This window comes from Scardinius erythrophthalmus (genome assembly GCF_964197995.2).
Source record: "Scardinius erythrophthalmus genome assembly, chromosome: 4".
In the NCBI taxonomy this organism is placed as follows: Eukaryota; Metazoa; Chordata; class Actinopteri; order Cypriniformes; family Leuciscidae; genus Scardinius; species Scardinius erythrophthalmus.
Genome location: NC_138224.1, coordinates 47,418,893 through 47,446,613, shown reverse-complemented (window position 1 = coordinate 47,446,613; position 27,721 = coordinate 47,418,893). Strand labels below are relative to the sequence as shown.

The following is a 27,721-nucleotide window of genomic DNA, read 5'->3' as shown; positions in this document are numbered from 1 at the left end:
AAATAGGCCTCACTTAGAAGCATATTTTCATATTGGCTGGAGGAACGGCTCTATCGTAACCCTCACCAGTAGGAAGTGATGACCGCACATACGGCAGCACTATCTGCACACAGATGTGTAACAAACAGTCCTGCACATAGGTGGGTGCCGGACGAACTGAATCGCCTCAGCCAAATCTGATGACACAAGAACCGGCTGAGTCGGTCGGGAGCACTCTCGGTGCTACAACATACCAACACAGGGGGCTAATGTATCAGAGATGTACTCAGAGTGAGGCAGCGGGTTAGAGACAGGGACCCAGCTCGGAAGGCCCGAAGGCGGCCCGAAGCGGGTTCTAAGTTGTAAAACACCTGTCTCTAGGTAGCGGCAGAGAATACGTGAGAAGGTGTAAACGGGTCTTCGAACGCACTCAAAACCAGCTCATGAAGCCGAATCTGTAGTTACGGGGGAAACACTGGATCAGCCAGGAACAACATGTAGTGCTACAACTGGGCAAAACAGCAGAACCGCGGACACCACAGACTCTAGGCAACAAACAGGGCCCAGCTTGAAATGTCCGAAGGCGGCCCGAGACAGGGTCTGAGTGTGTTTAGTGCAACTCTTAACTGTTTCTAGAAGACCCCAGCGAAGCATGAGAAGGTGAAACCAGGTCCTCAAACTGCCGTCACTGTAGGCTGGTGAATCAGAGGTAGCTGAAGGATGTCAGGGTCGCACACCACTAGCTAACTTCTCTGGGCTCAGGAACAGAGGAAATTGCTCTTTCTTTGAAAATGTAGGTACCGCTATAGGTACCATCCACTTTTACAGGAGCCAGTAGCGGAACAGACATACACAACAAAGACTCCCTCCGGTCCTCCACCGAAGGAAGGGAGTGGATCGGTGACCATCTCCAAGAACTCTCACTCCATCCCTGAGTGGCCCGCTTCAGAAGCGCTTGCACTTACCACCTGGCTTGGCAGCGCCTGGAGTGGGCGGGGCATCACGTCTGCGCCCAGGTCCACGCTGAGATCTGGGTGGAGGCTGCTGCGATGACTCAGCGGGAGCAGAGGCAGATGCAGACGGATGCCCTCGGCAACGAGCAGGCGGAGGATCTGCCCCAGGCCGCCAGGGCAGGATGAGCCAGATGGCCTCCGTCTGCTTTTGGACAGCAGAGAACTGTTGGGCAAAGCTGAAAAACCCAACCTGGGAAATGGGGGAGTCCAGGAATCAAACCTTGTCCGCTTCCTTCATATCCACCAGGTTGAGCCAGAGATGGCGCTCTTGGACCACTAATGTGGACATCGCCAGACCAACTGCATGCCCCATAAAACCTTCTTGCCCCATAGGGCAAGATCGGTTGCAGTGCAAAACTCACCCATGAGCTCACGGTCTGAGCTACCCTCGTGCATATCCATGAGTGCTTGGGCCTGGTGGACCTGAAGCAGCACCATAGCATGCAGTGAAGATGCAGCCTGCCCACAAGCCGGACACAGTTGCATCGCGACAGACCGCTCCACTGGAGGGATCGCCTTGTAACCCTTAGCTGCACTTCCATCAAGGGTTGTGAGGGAGGAGGAACTAACAAGGCGGTTTCGGGCAGAGAAAGGTGCCGTCCACCCCCTAGTAAGCTCCTCATACACTTCAAAGAAGAAAGGCACGAGGGCGTTGGGTCAAGAACCAGCCCTGGGAAACCAATCATCCAACCGAGACAGTTCAGGACATGATGGAGAATTCCAGACGAGCACTACCGCCTCGGCGGCCCTTTTCAGCATAGCTGACATCTCAGGATCTGGCTTGGGCAGCGTTGCCTTCCCAGAGGGAGGCAACGGAGCTGAGTCGCTATGTCCAGAGCACAGCTCTCCCTCCGATGCTGCAATGGACATCCTGTCCTCTGGAAGAGCCCCAAATGAAACGACTGGTCAGTCCACTACAGAGGGACCAGCACGTTCCTCGGGGAGCTCCACCGGCTGCAGTGTAAGAGAGGAGGGAGGGATCAACGGGGCTTTGCCGGGCGGATTTCCCCTCACCGTAATCCTCAGATCACTCACATCCTGCGGCGCTCCATGCTTGACCCAGAGGATGTTCTAGAGCGGGGCATACGTGTGGGGACTGCGCCCTTCCTTTTAACAAAGGCGAGTCTCGATCTCAACACCGAGATGATCATGTCCACACAATGAGAACATGAATCATCCACGAAAGCTGCTTCAGCATGCTGTAAGCCCAAACACATGATGCATTTATCGTGACTGTCAGAGGGGGACAGAGCCCTACCGCACCCAGAAACACACGGATGGAATGGCATCTTTAAAAAGACGCAAACACACCTGTGATGCTCTTTTAGAAATGTGATCCGTCACCAGTGCCGGAGCACACATGGGAATTACCACGGCAACACTTTTCAGTGAAGCACTCACCACTTCCGCCCTCAACCGGCCGTCAACAAAACAATCTTTAGAAAAAATGCGGAGCGTGTGATGCAATTCATGCAGGCCAATGTCCATTGGCTCATTTGTATACTACTCGAAGATGACTGGCTCCCTGGCGTGATCCCATTCAGTCGACATGATCGACTACGTCAAACGTGACTGACTGAAAGGGAACTGACACTTGTTGTGTGTTTTCACTGTATTAGACATATTTTACAGTATTTTTCTATATTCTTCTATATTCTTGAACTATATATCTTGTCAGATCTGTAACATATTTGATTGTTTAGCCCAATTGCTGCCCTATTAGCCTGCTACAATAACTTCCATGGGTGAAAAGGTGAAATGTTTTCCGATTCAAAAAAGGGAGAGGGGTGGCTGAATGTACCCTCATCCCAAAAAAGGATTTATTTACTTCAGTGTGTGTCATATGTCAAAGTAAGATAGTAATAGACTAATAATAGACTAAAAATAAATAATTATAATACACATGAACTTTGAGATGGAAGCTGTGACCTATATATTTTGAAGCATTAAATGTTTGATTTATAACTGATTTCATTAGGTAGGATGTCTGTGAGTCTGTCCATAAATTTCTTGTGTCAAGAAAGCTCATGGGTCAAAAAAATGGGTCAAGAAAGCTCAAGGTTGCCCATGAATAGATTCTGCTTCGTGTGCATGATCAAAATCTATAAAAGCCAAGAGGGTAGACCAGAAGAGATGCAGAGAAGACCTCAGAAGTTCCATCAAGTGGTAAGATCCAATGCTGACTGTGAATGAAAGGAATTTAACATCATCACTTATGCGTCTGTACTCAAAGTAATTGTGTTTTTATTTATATTAATACATTTTAATGAATTGATCTTTTTAATCCAAGGGTAGTGAACATTTCATCAGGTCTCAAGGACAAAAGGCAAGTGAGCTTAAGATTCAGTGTGTGGATTAGGGTAGATGAAAACAGTTGTTATAGTCTGTATTATAGACGAAAACTGGAGAAGCATGCTGTTTTTAAAAAACGTATGTAATTTATTTACAAAGAAATGTATTTAAAATGTATTAGTAAGATGAATTTAAGGAAGGGGTCCCATTGACCCTTTATTTATGTGTCAAACATAGGCACCTATTTGTATTGAATTCTGTTTTTCTTCTTCCACTTTTGAGTCTATGAGAGCCCATAAAAACCCTTGTGGGAAAGTTATTGGCCCAAATATAGAGAACATTCGACACATTTCTGTGCAGACTCAGTTTGTGGAAACAGAAAAAGAAGCGGGAAAGGGCCAATTGATGATGCTATAATAGATCGAAACATGAAATTGGCTCTAACTACAGAACTGTTGGTCTGATTAAATTCAAAATTGGGATGCAGTGTTGCTATAATAATCCATGATGACATTTGCATAACCATAAATCATTAGAAATGTCTTAAGTTTTATCATAAAATATTGAATTAATAATAAAAAAAATCTGTCACAGAAATTTCTTAATATTTTTTAGAAAAATCTTATGCATCCATTGAGAGAAAAAAATTAAAGTACACTTATCTACAGAGGAGAAAAACTTCTCTTTAGCTCTCTTTGTGAGCATTAGTGAGTACACACATGCAATGTAATGTCCGTTTCGTTCATACTCGCAGCAGGAGGATGCACTCGGGCTGAGAGTCCACAAGTAAGACTAATAGTCGGCAGTGAAAATCTCTGTATTGTCCTGAAACCGTCCCCTGATACCAGCATTTCAATTTCATCACCAGAAAAACATATTCAATCGACATTTTTGCCATTAATGGGCCCCTTACCTGCTTCTTGCTTGCTATCTAAATGTCTATCTAGTATTGTTTTATGTGTCTGTATTCATGTGTAAGCCTAAACTTAGTAGTATGCCTCTTTCCTAACACAATTCATGTGTGTTTATATTTTATGTGTCTTGCCTTTGTTGAATATTTATGAAATTTGTAATGGATAAGTTGATATTTTCTCTCTTTAGTAAGCCGCCACCATGAGTACGGACGCAGAGATGGCCGCTTATGGCAAAGCTGCCATTTACCTTCGTAAGCCTGAGAGGGAGAGAATGGAGGCTCAGGCCAAACCATTTGATGGCAAGGCTGCCTGCTATGTGGCTGATGTCAAAGAGTTGTACCTCAAGGGAACAATCAAGAGCAAAGACGGTGGCAAAGTCACAGTTGTTTTGCTAGATACTCAGGAGGTAAATTTGAATTTCCATTTCATGTTAGATGCTCATTAAATTACTTATTACATTGTTTTCTTTTATATCTAATATTTAATTTATCAAATTTATAGGAGAGAGTTGTTAAGGAACAAGATGTCTACCCAATGAATCCTCCCAAGTATGACAAGATTGAGGACATGGCCATGATGACCCATCTCAATGAAGCTTCTGTGCTGTATAACCTCAAAGAGCGTTATGCTGCGTGGATGATCTACGTAAGTTCTGAAACGACATAAAAAGCATTTAAGTTAATTTTTTCTGTGTTGTTGGAATCTGACCATGTCTCTGCTCATTTCAGACCTACTCTGGACTGTTCTGCGCAACTGTGAACCCCTACAAGTGGCTCCCAGTGTATGATGCAGAAGTGGTGACTGCCTACAGAGGCAAAAAGCGTATGGAGGCCCCACCCCACATCTTCTCTGTCTCTGACAATGCCTATCAGTTCATGCAGACTGGTAAGACATTATGGAATTGAATTCTATAGAATTCATTAAGATGAATTAGATGTTGCTTTTAATATAATAAATATTTACCGGATATGTTACAAATTTCAATCGACAGATAGAGAAAATCAGTCCATCCTAATCACGTAAGTATTTTAATTTAATTTCAGACCATGACAAAAATGAAAAGTATAACATAGATGGAACATTTATGGAGATATTTACAAAATAGATTTTAAGATTGAACAAAGATTGAATATACTTTGAAAAGTCCACATGTCTTTCAATCTTCGGTCTTCTAATCTCTTATAAACCAGTGGAGAATCTGGTGCTGGAAAGACTGTGAACACGAAACGTGTCATCCAGTACTTTGCCACAGTTGCAGTGTCAGGTGTCAAGAAAGAGGCCAGTAAAATAAAGGTACGAGATACAAAACTATGTCATGTATATTATTTTAAAAGATGATGATTTACACTCATCTCACAAACTATACGATATGTAAATTTGTGAAATGCCTATAAATTGTGTTTAGTCATGAAATAGAAAAACAATTGAAAATAAATGAAAACCCTTCAAACATCACAGGGCTCTCTTGAGGACCAGATCATTGCTGCCAACCCTCTGCTTGAGTCTTATGGTAATGCCAAGACTGTGAGAAATGACAACTCCTCTCGTTTTGTAAGTTAACTACTGTTTATTTACAGAACAGGTGGTCAGTTGTTACATTTTACTGTACAGAGTTTTCTATAAATAGATTATAATAATTATTATTTATGTATTATGCTATTATGATTTAAACAGGGTAAATTCATCAGAATTCATTTCGGCACCACTGGAAAACTGGCTAGTGCTGACATTGAGACATGTAGGTGGACATGATTTCATTGATCCATCCTGAACATTTGTCTTTATCTGTCACTCTTCAGATGATTGTGCCTCAAGTATATTCTCTCAACAGATCTGCTGGAGAAGTCTAGAGTGTCATTCCAGCTTCCAGATGAGAGAGGCTACCACATCTTCTACCAAATGATGACCAACCATAAGCCTGAGATTGTTGGTAGGTGCACATATTTCATAAAATGTTTCAGATAATATTGCAAGATGCTCTTTCATAAATGCTCTGTATTTCACAGAAATGACGCTCATCACCACCAACCCCTATGACTTCCCCATGTGCAGTCAGGGTCAGATCACAGTGGCCAGCATTGATGATAAAGTTGAGCTGGATGCTACTGATGTGAGTCATTGCTATTTGAATATTGACATTCTATTTAAATATGGCAAATCATATATTTTATTATTCTCTGTAATTTACAGGACGCTATTGACATTCTTGGTTTCACAAGTGAGGATAAAGTGTGCATCTACAAGTTCACTGGAGCTGTGCTTCATCATGGTAACATGAAGTTCAAGCAGAAGCAGCGTGAGGAGCAGGCTGAGCCTGATGGCAATGAGGGTGAGACTTGTGTTATCCTGTATATCAATAAATCTGAAAATAAAATGAAGAGTACCTGGTGCCTGATTTATTATAATATTACACAAAAGACTCTATAGAGCAAAGATCATTTATTTTAAAATGTATTTAACAGAGGCTGACAAAATCGCCTACCTTCTGGGTTTGAACTCTTCTGAAATGCTGAAGGCTTTGTGCTACCCCAGAGTCAAGGTCGGAAATGAGTATGTGACCAAAGGCCAGACCGTGGCACAGGTATAGTAACATTTCCAGCATGCCATGTGTTTAACCTAAAATTCTGGCTAATTATTGCAGAAGCAGAATAAAATGTCCACTCTATTCTACTTACAGGTGTACAACTCTGTTAGCGCCTTGGCCAAATCTATCTATGAGAGGATGTTCTTGTGGATGGTCATTCGTATCAACCAGATGTTGGACACAAAACAACAAAGAAATTTCTACATTGGCGTGCTGGATATTGCTGGCTTTGAGATCTTTGATGTAAGAATGATTATTTTATCTCTTTTTATGTCAAAATGAATGATATTCTGAAGGTAGTAAATGTTTCTGTCATTTTTTGTCCTCCAGTACAACAGCATGGAGCAGCTGTGCATCAACTTCACCAATGAGAAACTGCAACAGTTTTTCAACCACACCATGTTTGTGCTGGAGCAAGAGGAGTACAAGAAGGAGGGCATTGTTTGGGACTTCATTGACTTCGGCATGGACTTGGCTTCTTGCATTGAGCTCATTGAGAAGGTTATCAATGGTTTATGAATTTATTAATTTCCATTGATCCTATTCTCAAAATCTCCTATTTTTGATAATAAACAACATTCTTTTATAAACAGCCCATGGGTATCTTCTCCATCCTTGAAGAGGAGTGCATGTTCCCCAAGGCTTCAGACGCTTCCTTCAAGAACAAGCTATATGATCAGCATCTTGGCAAGAGCAAAGCTTTCGAGAAACCAAAACCTGCCAAAGGCAAGGCTGAAGCCCACTTCTCCCTGGTTCACTACGCTGGAACTGTGGACTACAATGTCACTGGCTGGTTGGAAAAGAACAAGGATCCACTGAATGATTCTGTTGTGCAGCTGTACCAGAAGTCTTCTGTCAAACTGCTGGCTTCTCTCTACCCAGTTGATGTTGAGGGTAAAGAAAAAATCTATTTAACAAAACTTTGATTCAGTTTTAAACTTTCTTTCTTGTTTTTGCATTTATACATGTTCCTTTGTATGTTTATCTCAATAGATACTACTAAAAAGGGAGGCAAGAAGAAGGGTGGCTCCATGCAGACTGTGTCCTCCCAGTTCAGGGTATGTATAGAGATGACATCACAGCAATATTGCTTTATTTAAAAAAAAATAATAAAAAAAGAAATACAAAGCATGCCAACCTTTTTCTATTCTCCACAGGAGAACTTGGGCAAACTCATGACCAACTTAAGGGCCACTCACCCTCACTTTGTGCGTTGCCTGATTCCTAATGAGACCAAGACTCCAGGTAAAGTTTTTTTTTTTGCTTTTTTTTACGTATATATCAATATTTTAGTTCTCAATATATATGATGAAGTTAAATTACCAAGTGCATGGTGTAAACTGTTCGTTATAGGTCTCATGCAGAACTTCCTGGTTATCCACCAGCTGAGGTGTAACGGTGTTCTGGAGGGTATCAGAATATGCACAAAGGGCTTCCCCAGCAGAATCCAATATGGTGACTTTAAGCAGAGGTAAATGGGACCACACGAAAACAACATTTCCGAGGAGGCTCCTAATTAAAAGATATGAAGTATTTTGATACATTTTCCACAGATACAAGGTGCTGAATGCTGGTGTTATCCCAGAGGGACAGTTTATGGATAACAAGAAGGCCAGTGAGAAACTTCTGGGATCCATCGATGTTAATCATGACGACTACAGATTTGGACATACAAAGGTTTATATTTAGCTTTACCAATTTCAAGATTCAGTGATCATGGTCATTTAGCTTAGACAGTTTAAATCAATATATTTTGATTTACTGTTTTACATAAATTCAGGTGTTCTTCAAAGCTGGTCTTCTGGGTGCTCTTGAGGAGATGCGAGATGAGAAACTGGCTGCTCTGGTCACAATGACTCAGGCTCTCTGTCGTGGTTTCCTGACGAGGAAGGAGTATGTGAAAATGATGGAGAGGAGGTGATTATTGTCATGAGTAAAGATGACATCAATGATAACTGTGCAAACTTAATGATGATTATGCCATTTAATGATGAATTATTCACAGGGAGTCGGTTTACACCATCCAATACAACATCCGTTCATTCATGAATGTCAAACACTGGCCATGGATGAAGGTTTATTACAAGATTAAGCCTCTGCTTCAGAGTGCAGAGACTGAGAAGGAGCTGGCAAACATGAAAGAGGACTTTGTAAAATGCAAAGAGGCTTTGGTTAAGGCTGAAGCCAAAAAGAAGGAGCTTGAAGAGAAGATGGTATCACTGCTGCAAGAGAAAAATGATCTGCAGCTGCAAGTAGCATCTGTGAGTATATTTTGTAATTAACTGAATTTTGGCTACATTAAAAATGAGCAAGGTTGTTTCCAACGAAATAGCAATCTATTTTACTAACAGGAATCTGAGGGTCTCTCAGATGCTGAGGAGAGGTGTGAGGGTCTGATTAAAAGCAAAATCCAGCTTGAAGCTAAACTCAAGGAGACAACTGAGAGACTGGAGGATGAGGAAGAAATCAATGCTGAACTGACAGCCAAGAAGAGGAAACTGGAGGATGAGTGCTCTGAGCTGAAGAAAGACATTGATGACCTGGAGCTCACCTTGGCTAAAGTGGAGAAGGAGAAACATGCCACTGAGAATAAGGTTAGAAATTGAGTTGGTTTAAGATTAGATTTAATCTCTGTCTTATAAATTGATATAGAATATGAATTGTCATATTTAAGCTTATTTGGAACAAAAAATCATACAGGTCAAGAACTTGACTGAGGAAATGACAGCTCAGGATGAGAGCATTGCTAAGCTTACGAAGGAGAAGAAAGCCCTCCAAGAGGCACATCAGCAGACACTGGATGATCTTCAGGCCGAGGAAGACAAAGTCAACACCCTGACCAAAGCCAAGACAAAGCTTGAGCAGCAAGTTGATGATGTGAGTTGATTATGTAAACTAAGTATATTAATTCATCAAATCAACTGTTTTCTGCTGTGAACATATTTTATATATCATTGTCCTGTAGCTTGAGGGTTCCCTTGAACAAGAAAAGAAGCTCCGCATGGACCTGGAGAGAGCTAAGAGAAAGCTTGAAGGAGACCTGAAATTATCCCAAGAGTCCGTCATGGACCTGGAAAATGACAAGCAGCAATCTGATGAGAAAATAAAAAAGTAAATAAAGCAGGAAATCTTGTATTTCTTTTATTTTTAAAAATGTTGTTGTTGTGTTATGTTTTTTTTTTTTTTACAACTACTTATTGTTGAACACCAACAGGAGAGACTTTGAAACAAGCCAGCTGCTTAGCAAGATAGAAGATGAACAATCTCTGGGTGCTCAACTCCAAAAGAAGATCAAGGAGCTTCAGGTATTTTGAGATTTTTTTTCAAACATTACATCATTATGATCAAATGCAGATCACCAAAAATCGAATTAATTACTTTCCACCATAGGCCCGCATTGAGGAACTGGAGGAAGAGATCGAGGCTGAGCGCGCTGCTCGTGCCAAGGTTGAGAAGCAGAGAGCTGATCTCTCCAGGGAACTTGAGGAGATCAGTGAGAGGCTTGAGGAGGCTGGAGGAGCCACTTCTGCTCAGATCGAGATGAATAAGAAGCGTGAAGCTGAATTCCAGAAGCTGCGTCGTGATCTTGAAGAGTCCACCCTCCAGCATGAATCTACTGCTGCTGCCCTCCGCAAGAAGCAGGCAGACACTGTGGCCGAGTTGGGAGAGCAAATCGACAACCTGCAGCGTGTCAAGCAGAAGCTTGAGAAAGAGAAGAGCGAATTCAAAATGGAGATTGATGATCTTTCCAGCAACATGGAAGCTGTTGCCAAAGCAAAGGTTGGGGAATATTCTAAAGAATGTATGTGATCCATGCTGGCAAAATGAGTCGAATATGCATGTGCTAATTTCGAGCTACAGGTAAATGTAAATTTTGGTCGAATTTATTTTTTTATTTTTTATTTTTTATTTAGAAGCCCAGGGCTAGTGATCCCAGGACTCCAAGTAGTAATTAAACATCTAAAATTATCTTTATTTTTACGTTTTCTGAGAGGTAAAATGTAAAATGTTCCTAAATCTTTCCTTTGTTTTAATAATCCATGAAAAATTTCCATTTTTCTTTGCTCGCTTCTCAACGACTGGTGCTTCCCCTCACCACAAGTTTTAATATTCAAAGCGAATTCTCGATGGCATAAGTCTGAACCAATGAAATATGATTTTTAAACTCATGCTGATGTAAACAAAACGATCTTACTCGCACTGACTGACAGATCAACACAAAGCACAAAGTGCGCACAAAGACGCCTCTCAGACAGCACGTAGTCCCAATATACACATGTACACAGAATTGCAGTATTTCAAAATATCTGTCTTGGCGAATATTCACGCAAACATTATCTGTTATGCCTTAAGTGAACGTTTGGTTAACTGTTGGGGAAAAACATCTGATATATAACATTATATTAAATACGTGAATTACAGTAGGTCTCAGTAGGTTGCTGCTGTCTCATTAATGTTAATCAAACTATTGTGGTATCATGGAAAAAAAAAATATATATAGGGGAGAGTGGGGTAAGATGAGCCAGTTTTTACTTATGTGGATCTCAAGGCAAGGGAAATTGAGACAGAGGTACAATGAAGACATCCACTGTTAATTTGGGATGTTGCCTATAAACTGAAAATTAAAAAATGCACCTATGACAAAGAGCCTTGAAAATATGACCTCAGAAAAAAAAGTGTTCATGTGGCTCAACTTACCCCAGGTCAGGGGTAAGTTGATCCCAGTCAGTGGGTAAATTGAGCCATCTGGGGGTAAATTGACCATCCTATCTTTCACTTTTTATGCAAGCATAATAATAAAAAAACTTGCCTCTTTAAAATAATAATTTAATAACACACTTACCTTTCTAAACAATGTTAACCCTCTGGGGTCTGAGGTGTTTTTGGGGCCCTGACATTTGTGCTTTTTTCAGTTGCTTATACACATATTAATGGCAAAGGTGTAAATGCACTATTTAGCACAAAACAGGGCTATCTTATTATGTGAGCAACATGTATGTACATGTTTGTATTTTTGAGAGAATAATGTTTATGCGTTGTTATTAAAACAACAAAATCTTCTCCCCAAATGTGTTACTAATATAAAGCACAATACAAATAATTTAAAAAGAAGGCTTATATTGACCTTTTAAGATTTAGCTTACATCTTCTTTGTAAATATATGTTTTGCTATTTTATTAAAAAGATTACAATTACAACAACAATTACAATTTCAACAATATTTCAAGTGAACTCTTTCTTTGTAAAAAATAAATTATAGGCCTACATTTTACTATATGTATTCATTTATTTGAATATAGCCTACATTGGAACAAATACTATAGTAACCTTAAAAGTAATCTTAGTTGATGACTTTATTTTTGACAAAAAAATATAAAAAATACTGTGCGTATATATATATATATATATATATATATATATATATATATATATATATATATATATGAGCAGAAATTGCTAAACAAAAGCATATTTGATGTGGCAGTAGTCTATTTTAAAAGACTTTATAATTTATCCAAAACTAGTCAACAAAATATTGTCTTTCATATTTCGGCCGACTGTATTGTTTTTATGAAATATTAGGGCATATAAATGTTAATTGCAGTTTAATATGTTGCTTATAAAAAGACATTTTATTTCAACACATTTCAGTCGATTTTCTCCATTTCAAAAAGGTTGAATCACTGGTTCAATTTACCCCACATCATCTGGCTCACTTTGCCCCATAGCCACCATTTTGGTAAAAATGGCGTAGCTTAGCAATTCAGGATAACCTTTAGCTTAATGATTCACATGGTTTTAAATGTTGACAAATCACCAACATGTACCATGCACAACTTTAGACCTAGATCTGATTTGCTTTGACAAAATGGCTAATATACCTGAAATGCAGAAAATTTACTTTAACAAGCAAAAAAGGTGTTTTTGTGGAAAAGACAACTTTCCTCTTGTCCCATGTGCTTCTCCTCTTCACAGCAATATATAAATGATGGAGTCCTTCAAAATGTATGGCCCCATGACACCAAATGTGCATAGTTGCCTAGAAACAGGGGGTGGGTCAACTTACCCACTGGCTCATTTTACCCCACTCTCCCCTATATATTTTTCCTATAGATATTTGGTTTTGATTTGGTGTGTGCCAAATTTGGTGGTATTACCAGGAATTTTAAGGTATGGTTGCAAGGTGATTTTGTTTTGGATCCTGAAAACTGATTACAGCAAATCATACATCATCATACATGAAGGTTTTTTTTAATAACAATAAAAGTAAATAACAATAACTCATTTTTGAAAATGTGCTCATTGTGACTGATTTTGCCAGCATGGGTCACATACAACAAGTCTTGAAGTTCTTTCAAATATTTAATGACTTTTGTATTTGCAGGGCAATCTTGAGAAGATGTGCCGCACACTTGAGGACCAACTTAGTGAAATTAAGTCCAAGAATGACGAGAACGTTCGTCAGTTAAATGATCTCAGTACTCAAAGTGCAAGATTTCAAACTGAAAATGGTAACTCATGAACAAATTCATATTATATCAAAAGTAATTAATGTCAATAATTAACAATAATTATTAACAAAAATCAATCAAAAATAATAGTGTATTAAGATTATTCAGCTGTACATTTATGACTGTAACACTGATAAAATCTTACATCCATTTGTTTTGAAATAAACTGATAGAGACATAGAAAAGTCTGACACAGTGAATCTAAATCTATACAGGTGAGTTTGGCCGTCAGCTGGAGGAGAAGGAGGCTCTGGTTTCTCAGCTCACCAGAGGCAAACAAGCTTCCACTCAGCAAATTGAGGAGCTTAAGAGGCACATTGAAGAGGAGGTTAAGGTAATACAGCATAATCAATTCATGCACATATTTGTCAATTACTTTACTGTAGATACAAGCTAATATTATGCGACTTTGTCCCTTAGGCTAAGAACGCACTGGCCCATGCTGTGCAATCAGCCCGTCATGACTGCGACCTGCTCCGTGAGCAGTTTGAGGAAGAGCAGGAGGCAAAGTCTGAGCTGCAGCGGGGAATGTCAAAGGCCAACAGTGAGGTTGCTCAGTGGAGAACCAAATATGAAACTGATGCCATCCAGCGCACTGAGGAGCTTGAAGAGTCCAAGTATGTATATTATTGTATAATATTCCCAATTCTCACAGCTATTTTATAGATTAGAATTCAAAATAATGTGTATTATTTAACAGAAAGAAGCTGGCTCAGCGTCTACAAGAGGCAGAGGAACAAGTTGAGGCCGTAAACTCCAAATGTGCATCTCTGGAGAAGACCAAACAGAGACTCCAGGGTGAGGTGGAGGACCTCATGATTGATGTGGAGAGAGCCAATGGTTTGGCTGCCAACCTTGACAAGAAGCAGAGAAACTTCGACAAGGTAAACAGTTTTAATCATATTATATTCTCTTTGTTAAAGTATTGCTGGAATGGGCTTTGTTCAACTTTTTTTAAACAAACTCTATCCTAAAATATCTCCACCAAAGGTCCTGGCAGAATGGAAGCAGAAATATGAGGAAGGTCAGGCAGAGCTGGAAGGTGCTCAGAAAGAGGCTCGTTCACTCAGCACTGAACTGTTCAAGATGAAGAACTCCTATGAGGAGAGCCTGGATCATCTGGAGACCCTCAAGAGAGAGAACAAGAATCTGCAGCGTAAGAATGAAGCCGTTAAATTAGAAAAAACTCAAAGGGATTATTCACCCAAAATGAAAATTCTTTTACTAAATACTCAGCCTCATGTTGTTCCAAACTTGTGAGACTTTTGTTCATCTTCGGAACACAAATCAAGATCTTTTTGATGAAATCTGAGAGCTCAATTCATATGGATTAATTTGATGATCTCTTTGTAACCTTTCTGAAGCGTCAAATAATCAATTGTGTAGCTGTCTATGGAGGGACAGAAAGCTTTCAAATTTCATCAAAAAGATCTTCACTTGTGTTCCAAAGATGAACGAAAGTCTTATGGGTTTTTTAATGACATGAGGGTGAATAATTAATTAATGATAACATTTTCATTTTTGGGTGAACTATCCCTTTAAATGTTCTAATTCTCAGTGAGCATTAAAAAGTAAGCACATATGATTAATGAATGTGCATTATGATAAATATTATATGTTTTTCTTTCTATAGAGGAAATTTCAGATCTGACAGAGCAGTTAGGTGAGACTGGTAAGAGCATCCATGAGCTGGAAAAGGCCAAGAAGACAGTGGAGACTGAGAAGTCAGAGATTCAGACGGCCCTGGAAGAGGCTGAAGTGAGTATCTGGATATCAATATGGAATTCTTGCTAGAACCATCATACTCTGTTGTTGTATTCATCAATACACTGTGTGCATTTTCATTCTTATGTTTAAATGTTGCTTTATTTGTCATAGGGTACACTGGAGCATGAGGAGTCCAAGATTCTACGTATCCAGCTTGAGCTAAACCAGATCAAGGGAGAGATTGACAGGAAGCTTGCAGAGAAGGATGAGGAGATGGAGCAGATCAAGAGGAACAGCCAGAGAATCATTGAATCCATGCAGGGCACTCTGGACTCTGAAATCAGGAGCAGGAATGATGCCCTGAGAATCAAGAAGAAGATGGAGGGAGACCTTAATGAGATGGAGATTCAGCTAAGCCACTCCAATCGCCAGGCTGCTGAGGCCCAGAAACAGCTCAGGAATGTTCAGGGACAACTCAAGGTATGCATAGGAATTCTTCTTTTCGACTTTGGGATGTATTCATTTTTTTTTTTTTTTATAATCGAACATATGGTAAGGACAGCCTAGCAGAAACCACATCAAAAGCTCATTCTAAAGCTATTGTTATGTTCAGGATGCCCAACTGCACCTTGATGATGCCCAGAGAGGACAGGAAGACATGAGGGAGCAGGTGGCCATGGTGGAGCGCAGAAACAATCTGATGCAGGCTGAGATTGAGGAGCTGAGAGCTGCTCTGGAGCAGACAGAGAGAGGCCGCAAAGTGGCTGAACAAGAGCTGGTGGATATCAGTGAGCGTGTTGGGCTGTTGCACTCTCAGGTAAGGGCATATTGTTTCCCTGAAATTAAGGGAATTGGCAATTGAGAGCATCATTCAAAATGTTCAAACTGTTGCTTTCCATTTTGCAGAACACAAGTCTCATAAACACCAAAAAGAAGCTTGAGGCTGACCTTGTTCATGTCCAGAGTGAAGTTGATGACACTGTACAGGAAGCCAGAAATGCAGAGGAGAAGGCCAAGAAGGCCATCACTGATGTGAGCAACAGTAGCTGCCAAATGTTTCATAAGACGCTTACGTACTTAAAAAGTGTGGATCTAATGACTTTCTGTATTAATGCAAAAGGCTGCAATGATGGCAGAAGAGCTGAAGAAGGAGCAGGACACCAGTTCTCACCTTGAGAGGATGAAGAAGAATCTGGAGATCACAGTGAAGGACCTGCAGCACCGTCTGGATGAGGCTGAGAATCTGGCCATGAAAGGAGGAAAGAAACAACTCCAGAAGTTGGAGTCCCGAGTAAGCCTCTTTATAGTTATGATATGGGAAAAGTGAAGTATGTTATATTATGATTTGTTTGAATAAAAATAATATTTTCTTTAGGTCCGTGAGCTTGAGTCTGAAGTTGAAGCTGAGCAGAGACGTGGAGCTGATGCTATTAAAGGTGTCCGCAAATATGAGAGGAGAGTGAAAGAGCTCACTTATCAGGTATGACCATATTCCTCACTGGTTTGTTCAGACAAAAGAGTCTGTATACTAGTGTATGTACTGACAATGCCTAATTTTAGTAAAGGATCAATGCTTAATTTTGTAAATGTGTATTTTTTGAAGACTGACGAGGACAAGAAGAACATCACCAGACTCCAGGATTTGGTTGACAAACTGCAGCTGAAGGTCAAAGTCTACAAGAGGCAGTCTGAAGAAGTGGTATGTAAAATCTAATAGAACATTTTGACACTGTAATTATTTATATTGGAATGCTAATTTGATGAAACATGATACATGAACCATATAAAAAAAACTTTAGGAGGAGCAAGCCAATGCTCACCTGTCCAAGTTGAGGAAGGTGCAGCATGAGCTTGAGGAGGCTGAGGAGCGTGCTGACATTTCTGAGTCTCAGGTCAACAAGCTCAGAGTTAAGAGCCGTGATTCTGGAAAGGTTAGACTAAGTAGATGATTTTTTTCCCCATTATTTATTCAACTTGTTTATCCAAATGCATGAACATTTCAGCAGATGTAATGGAACTATAATAATTGCATTTTGCTGATGTTACATATCCTGTATGACATTTGCACATCTGTATTCTATTCATTATGTAAAGTGAAGAACATTTTTGTTAATAAGACTAATGTTTGCCTCTTTTGTTAATAAGACTAATGTTTGCCTCTTCCTTCTTTCCCAGGTCAAAGAAGAATGAATCTTTAACACTTGAAAGGAGCATTTACTGAAGTCATATAATATGAATGTTCATTGTAAAAGTACCTTTCTTAATAAACCTGTTTATTTCAGCAAATAATTAGCCTTTGTGTGATTTTTCAACAAGATACACTATTGCAACACTAATATCTGATCTCTATGATTCAAAAGGTTTCAATTCTCATGTATACTGAATGCATTCGCTCAAACATTTCTGCTATAAAGTTTCCACCCTGGATTGATGTTATTGACTATTGCAATATTCTTTGAACTAGCCTTCCATTTAGCACAATTAACCCTCTACAGATGATCCAGAGATCAAAAAAGTAAATATAATACCTGGAAAAAAGCTATAGTTACCTATAACATTTATCATTTTCATTAAATTATATTATAATATATATTTTATATATTTATTATATTTAATATCATTTAATTTACTTAATTTATAATATAATGCATGCATTTATAATATAATACCCTATAATGAGCAAGCAACAAGGTGTTTTTCTGAAATACAAAAATGAGTGAATGACACGTGTGGAGTGTACTGTGAAGTAACCGGACAGTACTGATCAAGGCCAAAAATTTTACATAGATACAATTTATAATAACATTTAACTGCATAAATTAAGATTGATATGTTAGACGCACATGTGTCAAACTCCAGTTCTGGAGGGCCACTGTCCTATATACAGTGAGGAAAATAAGTATTTGAACACCCTGCTATTTTGCAAGTTCTCCCACTTAGAAATCATGGAGGGGTCTGAAATTGTCATCGTAGGGGCATGTCCACTGTGAGAGACATAATCTAAAAAAAAAAAAAATCCAGAAATCATAATGTATGATTTTTTAACAATTTATTTGTATGATGAGAAAATCAATGTTAATATTTGGTACAGTAGCCTTTGTTTGCAATTACAGAGGTCAAACATTTCCTGTAGTTTTTCACCAGGTTTGCACACACTGCAGGAGGGATTTTGGCCCACTCCTCCACACAGATCTTCTCTAGATCAGTCAGGTTTCTGGACTGTCGCTGAGAAACACGGAGTTTGAGCTCCCTCCAAAGATTCTCTATTGGGTTTAGGTCTGGAGAATGGCTAGGCCACGCCAGAACCTTGATATGCTTCTTACAGAGCCACTCCTTGGTTATCCTGGCTGTGTGCTTCGGGTCATTGTCATGTTGGAAGACCCAGCCTCGACCCATCTTCAGTGCTCTAACTGAGGGAAGGAGGTTGTTCCCCAAAATCTCGCAATACATGGCCCCGGTCATCCTCTCCTTAATACAGTGCAGTCGCCCTGTCCCATGTGCAGAAAAACACCCCCAAAGCATGATGCTACCACCCCCATGCTTCACAGTAGGGATGGTGTTCTTGGGATGGTACTCATCATTCTTCTTCCTCCAAACACGTTTCGTGGAATTATGACCAAAAAGTTCTATTTTGGTCTCATCTGACCACATGACTTTCTCCCATGACTCCTCTGGATCATCCAAATGGTCATTGGCAAACTTAAGACGGGCCTTGACGTGCTGGTTAAAGCAGGAGAACCTTCCGTGCCATGCATGATTTCAAACCATGACGTCTTAGTGTATTACCAACAGTAACCTTGGAAACGGTGGTCCCAGCTCTTTTCAGGTCATTGACCAGCTCCTCCCGTGTAGTTCTGGGCTGATTTCTCACCTTTCTTAGGATCATTGAGACCCCACGAGGTGAGATCTTGCATGGAGCCCCAGTCCGAGGGAGATTGACAGTCATGTTTAGCTTCTTCCATTTTCTAATGATTGCTCCAACAGTGGACCTTTTTTCACCAAGCTGCTTGGCAATTTCCCCGTAGCCCTTTCCAGCCTTGTGGAGGTGTACAATTTTGTCTCTAGTGTCTTTGGACAGCTCTTTGGTCTTGGCCATGTTAGTAGTTGTATTCTTACTGATTGTATGGGGTGGACAGGTGTCTTTATACAGCTAACGACCTAAAACAGGCACATCTAATTTAGGATAATAAATGGAGTGGAGGTGGACATTTTAAAGGCAGACTAACAGGTCTTTGAGGGTCAGAATTCTAGCTGATAGACAGGTGTTCAAATACTTATTTGCAGCTGTATCATACAAATAAATAGTTAAAAAAATCATATATTGTGATATCTGGATTTTTTTTTTTATTATGTCTCTCACAGTGGACATGCACCTACGATGACAATTTCAGACCCCTCCATGATTTCTAAGTGGGAGAACTTGCAAAATAGCAGGGTGTTCAAATACTTATTTTCCTCACTGTATATACAGTATATATATTTTTTTAATTTTCTTCATTAATTTATATATATATATATATATATATATATATATATATTTTATTATTATTATTTTTTTTTATTAAATGTTTTTTATAAAAAAAAAAACATTACTTTGCAGGGCTTAGCTCCTCCTGCAAAGAGCGAGAAAGGCAAAGAGTCAGTGAATACGCCCACTCGTCAGTCAAACGGTTAAACAGACCCACCAAAAGATGGACTAACCGAAGCGGAGGGGGGCGGAGGGATGGCGGCGTGGGTCGGCTGGTGGTGGGGTGCTTCGGGGGCCCCGGGGGGGCTTTATCACCCACCACGGCTGCCCCAAACAGGCAGCGTTGTTCTGCCGCCTGCTTGGCGTCCAAATTCAGGACGTAGAAGTGGTCAGCCATGGAGGTGTCGTGGCACATAAACTGTAGTGCCGGTCCCCGGGGCTGTGGGTGTTCTTGGTCTGTACAGAGAGAGGAAAGCATAGTTAGAAACAAACACACGCAAGTCAGAAATTCACAAGGCAGAAACACGTGCGGGAACGCTCATGTAGGTGGCGATAGAGGTCGGTGAAGTTCCTGGCAGGCGCATCCCAGCCCATGCCTCCTGAAAGCACTGGTTCAGGGTTCTTGCATGAGCTGGGCATTGATGAAAAAAAAAAAAAAAAAATAGTGGGCGTCTCCCTTCTCGGGGGAGCGGAGAGCGGACAGGAGTCTACTGGTGACCCGGGCGACCTGGGCGGAGGGGGTGGGCCTTGACCTCCTCCTCAACAGGCGGTAGCGGCGGTCACATCTCTGAGGTCCTGGCTCAGAGTGTCCACCTGCCTGTTGAGATCAGCCACCTCGTCCCTGACCTTCAGGTAGCCAGGGTTGCCGCAGGCCTAAATTGCGTGTTAACGCGTAATTACATGTTTACACGACAGTTTCACACGTTTTGGCCCTTCTGGCCTTCCATACTATAACGTCGCCATGACGATTATGGGAATCACGAAGTTATGTCGCTGGAACATTATTTGGTACGTCACACCAACTAATATGGTCCTGTGATGTTACGTCCTCGCAACATGCCAGTTTGATCATTGAGACGTAATCGTTACGTTCTTGCGACATACCACTATAACGTCGCCACAACGATTATGGGAATCACAAAGTTACGTTGCTGGAACGTTATGTGGTACATCGCTACTACGAATATGATCCGGTCCGGTTACGTCTTCACAACATAACTGTGTTAGCTGGGTATCTGATCTGAGAAAACGCATGAAGTGGTCAGGTGGAAACAGCCCTGTGCATTCAAGTTCATTGTAATGTACAGGTGCCAATAGATGGCAGTACCTACATTGGATGTAACACGGGTCTCATTTAGTGCTAGTGTGACTTTTCAACAACTTTATTGAAAACAAACTTGTCTTGAGGAGCATGGAACCCAGACGAAAATGTGATTAAACTAGTTTAAAATAAAGGCCTGCCTCTAACAAAAGCCTGTATAATAATAAAAAAATGAATGTTTCTAAAAGTTATTTAAGTTTATTGTTATGAAAATGTGCTGTAATATTTGTATTATTAATGATGTATATATTAATAAATATGTTTCAGACTAAAAATGCTAAAAAGTAAAAGTTTTCAACTAAATGAGTTGTTTAAATTTTCAGCTTGATATCTAAAAAAAATGAGAGGTTTCTGTGAGACTTTCAGTTGGCACAACACAAATGGCCACTAGGAGACACACTTGTTCATTGGTGATTCCCAAAGGTCACTTAGTTGCTAGAACTGACAACTGACACCACAGCACAAACACACAGAGAGAGAGAGAGAAAGAGAGAGAGATTTTTATTTTAACTTTTTTTCCAAACTTTTCAAAAACATTTTCACTCTTCTATACAAATTGCAACTGAAACATGAATAAGACTAGTAAATAATGAAAGAAAAGAATAATGAAAAGAAAAATAAACTATTTCCATTTTTTTTTACTATTTACAAACTATTGTACTACTAAATATAAAAAATATATATATTTACAACTATATACAATTTTTCACAACTTCTGAACACTACAATCTATCTACATCATGCCAGTAATTGAAGCAATCTCATGTTGCTTGGAAACACAAGTACGATGCACATCCCTGGCAGAACACAAGCGCTTTCCGATGGCACACTCGGCATATTCGCCTGGGGTCGTCACCTTTATTAGTGGTGTGCATTGGCCTGTGGCAGGCATGGCCTGAGGGTTCTCCTGTCATGTGAGGTGCTGGAGCAGGAGGAGCAGGCTCACTTGGAGGCATCCAGTCTGCATGCTTCATAACCAAATCTTCACGGAATTCCGCTGTGTTTTTGCTCTTTGGTTATGAGCAGCAGCCAACTGCTGGTGCGGGATGAAGGCATTTACCACTGCAATGTCAATAAAGTGGTAGAAAATCAAGTGGAACCACTTCCTGGTCTTTCGGAGTACTTTGTAATACCCGACAAGGGCATCAGAGAGAACATTTCTGGATTTTTCGTCTCACAATGTATTCCATTGGTTACGTTTTTAAGTCCAAATCAATGCAGTTTCAAAAGTCTTTGAAGTGTTTGAACGGGCTGTACGCGATCACAGCTGAAGAAGAGGTTGTTATCTACTGAAACGATAGGTCATTTTCAAAATATATATATAATTTATAGACTTTTTACCTTTAATAGTTCGGATTGAGCTGATCAACAAACGGACAGGGAACTACATCATCACGTTGAAAGGTCACGCCAGTGCCGCCCCACTGTTTACAATGCGACCATACGTAGGCGGATAGTTCAAATAGTATTGTTTGCTATTATATATATAGTAATAGTATACAGTAAATATGAATATGAATAGTATACTGTATGAATAACATTCTGATGAATATGAATAGTAGTTCAAATAGTATTGCCGGCGCCGACGTGACCTTTCAACGTGATGACGTAGTTCCCTGTCCGTTTGTTGATCAGCTCAATCCGAACTATTGAAGGTAAAAAGTCTATAAATTATCTTTTTTTTTTTTTAAATGACACATCCACCATCTGTCTTCCTCATCTGTCTCTGCACTACACTCCCCAGAATCCCCTTGGCGCACACCTGCACTCACTCTCTTCTAAGTAGTAATCACCGTCACCTGGATCCCATCACCAGCTCACCTTAAATATTCCGCACTCAGTCACTCACTCTTTGTCTGGTCTCGTCAATACACGTCATTTTTATGACGCACACTGTCTACATCACCTACCTGCATACTTACCGTCGATCCCGATCTTCTTCAGCCTGTCTTCAGCCCATCTTCAGAGTATTGTCATCATCTGCATCTGCAAGAGTGAGAGAGAGACTTGGTTATCTTTCAGTTAAGCATCATACGATTATCTACTTCCTGTTTACTCACCTTTCACGCTGTGTCCGATCCATTCTGCTATTAAAATATCAAACTTACCATCTTGTCTGCTTCGTTTGTGCAAACCTGACACTATCGTTTCGCTAGATAACAACCTCTTCTTCAGCTGTAATCAAATACAGCCCGTTTAAACACTTCAAAGACGTTTGAAACTAGGTTCCGGTTCCGCTAGCGAGAGAATGAGAGCCTGAGGTGAGAGCTCCCGACGGTTTTTCTTTTCTTTTTTCTAAAATAACCCCCAACGGTAATCTTTTTGCCAATATTGAAGTTTATTTATGGAGATGGAGAAGGGGGTCGTCACAAGAAGTATGAAATCGACAATTTTGACAGAAGATGACATGGAGGACAGCCAGAAGGACCGAGGCCACGCATCTGTGCTAAATTTGGCCGCGAAGGGCGTGGAAACACCTGAGCCCACGCTGCTAAATATTTTAAAAGAGCTCCGAGATTTCAGAAAAGATAACAACGATCAATACTCAGACATTAAGCGTGAGTTAAAGAGGGTAAACGATCGAGTGGAAGAGGCAGAATGTCGGATTGAGGAGTCCGAAACGGTATTACAAGCAGTATCGGGGCTAATCACGAGGTTAACAGAGCGCCAGGTTGGCCTAGAGGCGAGGCTGGTCGAGCAGGAAGGCCGAGCGCGCAGGGACAATCTTCGAATATACGGAATAGCGGAAGATAAAGAGGGAACTGATATGGTGAGATTTCTGGACAACATGTTGAAAATCGCGCTTGGCTTTGCCAACGACTTGTCACTTGGGATTGAAAGAGCACATCGCGCTCTGACTGCAAAACCAGATGCCCAAGCTAAGCCCAGATCCATCGTAGTGAAGTTTGGGAGTTATCGTATGAAAGAGGAGGTTCTTCGAAGAGCGTGGCAAAAGAAAGAGGTTTTTTGTGATGGTGTGCGCTTCTTCGTGGATCACGACTACCCTATTGAAGTGCTCAAAAAACGTAATGAATATAAAGAGGCCAAGAAGATACTTCGAGAGAAACGCATCAAGTTTCAAACCCCGTACCCGTATAAAATGCGGGTCTTTTACGACAATGGCACTCGTCTATACAAGGATGCCGCCGAGGCAACAAGAGACATGGCAGCGCGAGGGTTACCCGTCACCGTGGTGAAACCGTCAGCCGATCCGGATCAAGAGGAGCTACAGTTGTTGTCTTCTTGGCGTACGGCTCACGGAAACCACTCAGAGAGAAGAGTCCATCACTCCGGTACGACGAATGATTCCACGCAAGATAGCCACCGCTCCCGCGTCAGGGATAAGCTTCAGGTATTTAGGAGAAACATTGATATCTGAGGATCTCTTTTTGCTTCACTTATTGGATACTCGTGGTAAGACTGACTCTAATCTTCTTGGTTATGGAGACACTGTTTTGTAAAATATATATATATATTTTTTTTTTTAATAATAAGTTTTCATTTAAGAAGTCGGGACTGAGTTGTGATCTCATTCAGACTGAATTTTGCTAGTGTGTGGACATTTAATAGGGCCCTCCCTCAACAACGAGGTGAGACGTCTCCCTATTGGGGCCTAACCAACATAAGGCCATGCAGGGCTCTTTGGTTACGAGCCTCTACCTTGGAAGGACCTTTTTTTGTTTCACTTTTTATTTTTTGTTTTTTGTTCTCTGTTCGAGTTCTTTATTTGTTCTTTGGGAGAGAATCTAATTGTGCACAGGGCAGATGTGGGGAAAACGTGTATGTTTTTATTTTTATTTTGGCTCTGTTCTTACATTACATTATTTAGGATATTATGATCATGCAGGACATTAAGATAGTTTCATTTAATGTGAAGGGGATTTCAAACCCAGTAAAAAGAAGTAAAATACTATCAAAAGTAAAACGGGCAGGAGCGCAAATTGTATTATTACAGGAGACACATCTCTCAGTAACAGAACATGAAAAGCTAAGAAGAATGGGTTATACAAGGGCATATTTTTCATCTTATAAAAATGGACGAAGGAGGGGAGTTACAACATTAATATCACAAAAAGTACCTTTTGAGTTTATTTCAGAGGAGTCTGATAAAGAAGGGAGATATATAGTAGTTTCAGGGAAGATCAACAATGAAATAATAACCATTTGTAATGTGTACGTTCCCCCTGGAAGTGATTTTGTCTTTTATAGAAAGGTCTTTGACTTAATGATTGGCGCAACAGGAATTATAATTTGGGGAGGTGACTTAAACCTTCGTCTTAACCCTAACCTTGACGCATCGAAAAATGTACCTATGACTGCAACACACAAAAAAGTGAATAGCCTGATGATCGAACTGGGGATAGTGGATTTGTGGAGAGATTTTCACCCTTCAGGTCGCGACTATACGTTTTATTCTCACTCACATAATACATACTCTCGTATAGATTATTTTTTTGTGTTTTCGAGAGACCGCTACAGATTTACCAGTTGTGATATTGGTTCTATTGATTTATCTGACCATGCCCCTATCTATTGTACAATACAAATAGAGGGTTCTCCACGAAACACACTTTGGAGACTCAACACAAGTGCTCTAAACAACCCCCAGTTTGTGGCTTTAATGAGAAAGGAGATCAAACAATTTCTAGATATTAATGATACTGGTGAGGTCGATTCATCAATTATATGGGACACTCTAAAAGCTGTAATTCGGGGAAAAATTATATCATGGTGTGCATATAATAAGAAAGAAAAACAATTAAGATGGTTAGACCTTAATAAAAAATTGCAGAATTTAGAAATGCAACATAAGAAGAAGCAATGCCCTAATTTACTCAATGAGATTAAGAAAACACGAAATGAAATAAATTTGATGAGTACACAGGAAATTGAGAAGAAATTTGTCTTTGTAAAACAAAAATATTATGAAGCCGGCCCTAAAGCTTCAAAAATTCTCGCTAGAAGACTACAAAAAGAAAGAGCAGATTGCACAATTTACAAAATTAAACATCCTGATTCTGGAATTATACTGTATAAACAAGAAGAATTACAAGAAGCTTTTGAGAAGTATTATAAAAATTTATATACTCAACCATTTTTAAAGAGTGAATCTCAAATGGAGGATTTTCTCAACTCACTTAACTTGCCTACTCTATCAGAAGAACACAATAACATATTGACAGCTGAAATATCAGAGAAGGAAATAAATGCCGCCATCTCTAGACTGAAAGCTAATAAGACACCAGGCCCAGACGGCTTCCCCTCAGTTTGGTACAGAACATTTCGTAATGAGTTATTGCCAAACCTTCTAAGGGCTTCTAATACAGTTATAAAAAAATCAAAAATGCCACCTTCATGGAGTGAAGCAGTTATATCAGTTATCCCTAAGGAGGGAAAAGATAAAACAGAGTGTGGTTCTTACAGGCCAATTTCAGTGTTGAACGTTGATTATAAACTGTTCACAGCTATACTTTCTAAAAGATTAGAGAAGTTACTTCCGCATATCGTACACACAGATCAAACTGGTTTTGTTCTGGAGAGACAAACTCATGATAACATTAGACGCTCTTTACATATCCTACATCATATTCAACAAAACAAATTGGAGGCTCTTCTGGTGAGCCTTGACGCTGAAAAGGCCTTTGACTCAGTCAGCTGGGCTTTTCTTTACAAAGTACTGGGAAGACTAGGGGTACATACCGAATTTATTCAAGTTATTCGTACACTATATAGTAAGCCATCTGCAAGAATAAAAATTAATGGACACCTGTCAGAATCTATTATACTACAGCGTGGTTCTAGGCAGGGTTGTCCTATTTCACCACTCCTTTTCGCTTTATATATTGAACCACTTGCGCAATGGTTGAGACAAACTTCAAGTATTAAAGGCATTTCTATAAATGGGGAAGTCCATAAAGTTGCTTTGTACGCAGACGATGTCTTGGTATATATTTCGGAGCCAACTGTCACGTTTCCTGAGTTGATGAACATTTTGCAGAAATTTGGTCGATACTCGGGCTATAAATTAAACATACAAAAGACCCAACTCTTAACATTTAATTACTCACCTCCTAAACAGCTTTGTGAAACTTTTACTCTTAAATGGGACCAACAATCACTGAAGTACTTGGGTATTTCTCTACCAAAGGACATTTCTTTATTGGGAGAAATTAATTATGGCCCCTTATTAACTAAAATTAAGGCGGATATTACAAGATGGAATACAATCTCATTTCTTACCTTCTGCCAAAGAATCGATAGTGTCAAAATGAATGTGCTTCCACGTTATCTGTTTTTGTTTCAGGCTCTTCCAGTGGAAATTTCCCAGAAAGAATTTTCAGAAATTGATAAAATCATTTCTAGATTTATTTGGCAGGGTAAAAGACCCAGGGTCAAATATAAAACATTACAGCTTCCAAAAGAAATGGGAGGCATCGCCTTACCGTATTTCAAAGGATATTTTTATGCAGCTCAGATCAAGCCACTCATTTATATGTGCTCATCAAAATTTCATGCTAGATGGAAAGACATTGAACTCTCAATAATGAAGGATCCGCCAATCTATGCGGTCCTAGCTTATACAAATTTGGATAAACATATCAAAATGATTCAAAACCCTTGGATTAATACACAATTGAAAATATGGCGTAAAGTCAAGGGAGAATATAATTTGGATGATAAAATACAGATATTGCAGTGGTGTGCATTTGACCCTGGGTTCAGCCCCAACCAGATAGACAGCACATTCAAATATTGGATTTCAAAGGGTGTGACGACCTTTTATTCACTCACTCATAATGGGAATATGAAAGATTTTGACAGTCTTAAGAGTGATTTTAAGCTTAACAATTTAGATTTTTTTAGATATCTCCAATTGCGGAACTATTTCCAGCAGAATATTATCTCCAAAACTGAGATAGATGACCCAATT

The 27,721-nt window shown here is 40.0% G+C and overlaps 1 protein-coding gene and 1 long non-coding RNA gene across 2 annotated transcripts in view; one reads left to right on the top strand and one right to left on the bottom strand.

Annotated features, from left to right (window-relative positions):
- Nucleotides 1-27,721, bottom strand: part of LOC308689647 — a 1,235,845-nt gene that overhangs the window by 567,549 nt on the left and 640,575 nt on the right. The gene's annotated exons all lie outside the window — the stretch shown is intronic.
- Nucleotides 4,398-17,290, top strand: LOC308689112 (myosin heavy chain, fast skeletal muscle-like; the record flags this gene model as incomplete). The annotated part of the gene is made up of 39 exons (XM_081362671.1): nt 4,398-4,604; nt 4,700-4,843; nt 4,927-5,083; nt 5,190-5,217; nt 5,389-5,491; nt 5,657-5,749; nt 5,873-5,936; nt 6,030-6,128; nt 6,205-6,308; nt 6,389-6,527; nt 6,661-6,779; nt 6,876-7,025; nt 7,113-7,283; nt 7,376-7,676; nt 7,776-7,840; nt 7,940-8,027; nt 8,136-8,253; nt 8,336-8,459; nt 8,563-8,699; nt 8,788-9,043; nt 9,134-9,376; nt 9,483-9,659; nt 9,748-9,893; nt 9,997-10,087; nt 10,173-10,562; nt 13,168-13,294; nt 13,510-13,628; nt 13,715-13,911; nt 13,995-14,178; nt 14,285-14,450; nt 14,928-15,052; nt 15,173-15,481; nt 15,615-15,818; nt 15,908-16,033; nt 16,122-16,292; nt 16,377-16,481; nt 16,605-16,700; nt 16,801-16,932; nt 17,177-17,290. 39 exons carry the CDS (start codon nt 4,398-4,400, stop codon nt 17,189-17,191), a joined length of 5,790 nt encoding a protein of 1,929 aa, XP_081218797.1. The 3' UTR covers nt 17,192-17,290.